General features: G+C 37.6%; 1 protein-coding gene across 1 annotated transcript; it reads left to right on the top strand.

Annotated features, from left to right (window-relative positions):
- The first annotated feature begins 278 nt into the window (after positions 1-278).
- LOC131311561 (transcription repressor MYB6-like) lies at positions 279-2,651 on the top strand. Its single transcript, XM_058339055.1, has 3 exons — positions 279-578; positions 759-888; positions 1,989-2,651. The coding sequence occupies exons 1-3, from the start codon at positions 449-451 to the stop codon at positions 2,251-2,253; spliced, it is 525 nt and encodes a 174-aa protein (XP_058195038.1). The 5' UTR covers positions 279-448; the 3' UTR covers positions 2,254-2,651.
- Positions 2,652-4,751: the final 2,100 nt, after the last annotated feature.

The following is a 4,751-nucleotide window of genomic DNA, read 5'->3' as shown; positions in this document are numbered from 1 at the left end:
AATTTAAGTCGTACGTCTAAACGTGTTTTGGATCGTTTGGATTTTAGAGAGAAAAAAAGGAGAAAAAGAGAATAAATCTGAGCCGCCCAAAATACTTTTGGACGATTGAGATCGCCGACAAGTACCGCCACGTGGTACCCGCTCCACAACCCAAAATTTATCCCCAGTGAGGGGGTAGTTCCTAATCCTATCTCCCACCACCCAAAAGGACTAAACCACCAGTCTAAAGTCAAAAGCCAAACCCCCTAATATCTTTCTTAGGGGCCCGGCTTCACTACTCTCCTATATAGATAGTATCGGTTCTTGTATTCTGACTGCCTTCATTCTCTCTCTCTCTCTCTCTCTCTCTCTCTCTCTGTCTGTCTCTCTCTCTCCCCGCAAGCGTGTGAATGTCTGTTGTATATATATACGTATGCATATACGCATAATCTTTACCGGTGATTGAACGATGAGGAAACCATGCTGCGATAAAAATGATACGAACAAGGGAGCTTGGTCCAAGCAAGAAGACCAGAAGCTCATCGACTACATCCGAAAGCATGGCGAGGGCAACTGGCGCTTCATCCCTAAGGCTGCAGGTACGTACTTGTACACAGAGAGAGAGAGAGAGAGAGAGAGAGAGAGAGAGAGAGAGGGGGGGGGGGGGGGGGGTGCCTTTTCTTCACCAACCCTTTGTTTATCTTTTTTTTGTGTACTTTTTGTTGGTTTCTTTGATGAATTTTAATATTTTTTCTGGGGTTTTGTTGATTGTTGATTAGGGTTGCTTCGGTGCGGGAAAAGTTGTAGGCTGAGATGGATAAACTATCTAAGACCAGACCTAAAACGAGGCAACTTTGGTGAAGATGAAGAAGACCTTATCTTCAAGCTCCATCATCTCTTGGGAAATCGGTAAATATAATATATACAGTAGACTCATCAGTAGTAGTACTTCTTTTTAGGACTTGGATTCTCGAGAGGAACTAGTCGTCCGCCCGCCCATTTGCGAGAGGCCTTTCTCGGTCCACTCCGATGACCCGAGATGTTCGTAACTTCTTGTGAATCTCTATTGATGTCCTTGACGATAACTAAAAATAGGAACGGCTTGAATTATCAAAGTAAGGCGAGAAAGAGTTTCACGAATGGGCCCAACGGGACCGTCTACTCCCTTTCAGGGATTGGAAAAAGGACCCAATTAAGTCCTTTCTTTGTTGTTGTTCTTCTCTTCTGTTTTTACAATTTCTTTACATGTTTGGGAAATAATAATTTCATTATCCGCACGGGAACGAAACAATTTTTTCTTCTTTCCCCTCCTCCTCTCTCTCTCTCTCTATCGGTCAAAAGAATACGATTAATTGTACCCCGTACAAAAATTAAAAGACATCTTCATTAGTGTTCCGAAATCGTTTTTATATATTTACTTCTTTTTTTAACAAATTTATTTCTAGTATTGTTCTGAGAAACAACCCATTTCGTAAAAAAAAAAAAAAACACGAACTTTTCTAGCGTTATTTTAAGAAAGAAATTAACCTTTTCACAAAGATTTTCTTAATTTATTCTTGAGGATTATTTCTGCTAAATAATAAACACGTAGTATAAGATTAAAATAATTACTAGTATTTTCCTAAAGTGTTTTCTTTTCTTTTCTTTTTTTCCTTTTAAAAATAGTAACCGAACAGTTACATTTATAACGTATACATCAAAATTATGTATCTGATTTCAAATATAATGCACTTCGCTCTGATATAAGAGGGCTGCTATAAGTATATTTCTATCACCACTTTATGCCACAGGATATGATTTATCAAATTCTCTATTTTCATAAACCTAACAATATATATAATTAAATACCCTTTGTTGAGTTCTATTAATAAATTTTTTGTTGCCGATGTAAAAAAAAAAAAAAGAATTAATTCGGATACTCCAACTACACTTTGAAATAAAACGGCAATAATTTTTTTTTTATCCAATTACATGCATAAAAATGACGATGCGCTTATAAATCAATTCAGGTGGTCTCTGATAGCTGGAAGATTGCCAGGACGCACTGACAATGAGGTGAAAAACTACTGGAATTCTCATCTGAAGAAGAAGCTGATAAGCAAAGGGATTGATCCATACAAACATCGCGTGGCTCGACGACGACGGTCCATCGTCCATGCTCATCAACCATCTACGTTACCTGATTTGAATCTCACCCTCGGTACATCCAACGGCGCCGCCCAAGGAAGCATCGAGGCCGACGACCCATCTCCCACGCTTCGCCTCTTTATTTGATCAGAGGCTTGGCTTGCCTATATGACGCGAATATTGCTGGTGCGTAATCGCGATATATATCTATATATATATATATTTGGAGATTTTACTACTTACTATTAACTTTTACTGTCTCTCTATAACTAAAGATCGATGCAGAACAGAAAAAAAATGGTACTGTTCGTATGTAGTGTGACTTAATTAATTTCTAGAAAATTAACTTCCGGGGATTTCATGTTTTAGTACGGAATCCAAACTGGCCCGGATTTATATAGTGAAGAAGAGTACGACTGAGATCGATTTTCGATCATACGTAATGTAAAGTGTAAACTGGTAAGATGTTTGGATCGAGCACCGGCTGCTTGTATCAGTTGCGACAGTCGGTGTTCCAATAAAGTATATATGCTTTTAGCTACTAATATGTTTGGATGGAATTGCATGTCTGTTTGGAATTTGGATTTTCTTTTCGGGTATTTGTTCTGTATTATTACTATGCAGAAAAATATTTGGGTGATGATTTTTGCAATCCATTTCTGTACGATACGCCGTATTTTCCCCCCTGCGCGGAGTAGATGAAGTTACATGTAGTATCTTTGTATTTAGTTTTTCTTTCTTTATATCGCAAGGATCATAATATGGGATATGCATGAATCCGATAAGAGTCGACACACACTAAAGGAAAAATGGTACATCGATCGCCAAAAAAAAAAAAAAAGAGAGAGAGAGGGAACGAAAAATGGTAATCACCCTAAGGAATTAAATGTCCTTTTGTTTATATTTTCTGATTACTTTTTTAAATACAAATGCCTGAACTATATATACGAAGGCTTTTTAATTAAAAAAATTGGGATTTTTAATTTTCCCCCCCAAAAAAAGAAAGAAAGAAGGGATTTTGGTAACATTTGAGAGTTAATCACAAAGAGCAATTGCATTATAAATGAATTCAGATTTATAAACATCTAGATAAGAAATAAAAGCCAAAATTTCTGATACAGCTGATTGTAACATCGATACTAAAATTACAGACCCAAATAATTGTTTAATTTTATTGAATTCTCCATGGACGGATTTTCGAGTTTAATTTCCAGATATATGTTCTTGAACTTCCTAATCTTATTCAATGAGATACTGGAAATTGATCTGCTAATTTCTAGGCATTAAAAACTATTCTACTATACCAACTTAAAATGAGGAAAGTAATTTATGTCGAACTGATTATTGTAAATATAGTTAATGGAAATGAATAAAATTTTATCTTTCAAAATTTTTCAGAAGAGAATAAATTCTTTACACCGCCGGTGTAAATATTTATTTCCTCCAAATCAATTGCATTGCGCCATGTCACCATGTTTTATTAATTGGGACCACTGTTTTGATACGTGTCACAATGCAATTGATTTGGAGAAAATAAATATTTACACCGGCAGTATATAGAATTTATTCTCTTTGCAGAAATACCCCTCTTGGGTAAGCAATGTTGATAACAGCTAGCTAATGCCTTAGACAAACAAATTCCCAAGAGGATTGAATATTTTTTAGACAGTAGTAGGCCAACTGTAAGTCCATCCTCTGATGGCATCATCTGAAAACCTAATCCAATATTCCAGTTTTTTTTTTCTTTTCTCAGAATCAGAAAAGAACACAATTATATCCAGTCCCACACAATCAGGGGTTTCAGGAGATGTCGAAACTCCATAAATAATTTTTTGCCTCCTTAGTCCTTACAACATATTCATCGGCTCACCAATGGGTGTCGGATGTTTACCGGCGTCTGTATCGCATGATAAAACGGCTAAGTAAGCCACAAGCATTGGAACACCTCCGAAGGCCACATTGGCGAACTGATCAACTTTGTCTGCCTACGAAAACGGTATCAGAATGTGGCTATGCGGAATTCTGAGAACCGGATGCCAATACATAGCCAACTAAGTGACTCCAGAGCTACACACCAGGGATAAATTTCTGAAACTGCAGGAGATAAATTCAAGAATGAATTCTGCCATCATGGGGGTAACAAACCAGCAAAACCGCTTGCGCTGTACAGTCTAGATACAAATGCACAGTTCAGAGAGCTTTTGGTTGCCTCGAAAGACCCTCGGAATTTCCCAAGTTGATTGATTCATCCAAAATTTCCAACACGGTGTTATTTATACATATAATTCTGTCCATCCATAGGGTTGGACCGGCGAAAAATCTCGTCCGTCACGAATTCAAGACGATTCAACCGGTGCGCATCGTGCGCGTCCAACCAAGGGCCGTGCGTATGAACGTAAACATTCTTCATTTTTCTTCTTTTATATTTCTATATTTGGATAAGCCCTTACAGTTTTTTCTGTTGGTTGAAGTTAAAGTAGTTGCATTGCCCATGTGATTCTGGTTTCCATGTTTCAACTACCCACGAGGCTATCCAGACAAAACCAAAGCTACAGAGAGAGAGAGAGTTGATGGTTGGGGGAAGAGGAGAGTGGGGGAGCACATACAACTCTATCTACCATTCAATACCATTGATCAGTGAGCTG

Source organism: Rhododendron vialii, chromosome 12a (genome assembly GCF_030253575.1).
Source record: "Rhododendron vialii isolate Sample 1 chromosome 12a, ASM3025357v1".
Taxonomy (NCBI): domain Eukaryota; kingdom Viridiplantae; phylum Streptophyta; class Magnoliopsida; order Ericales; family Ericaceae; genus Rhododendron; species Rhododendron vialii.
Note: the sequence above shows the minus strand (reverse complement) of the source record. Positions and strands in the feature narration are given on the sequence as shown.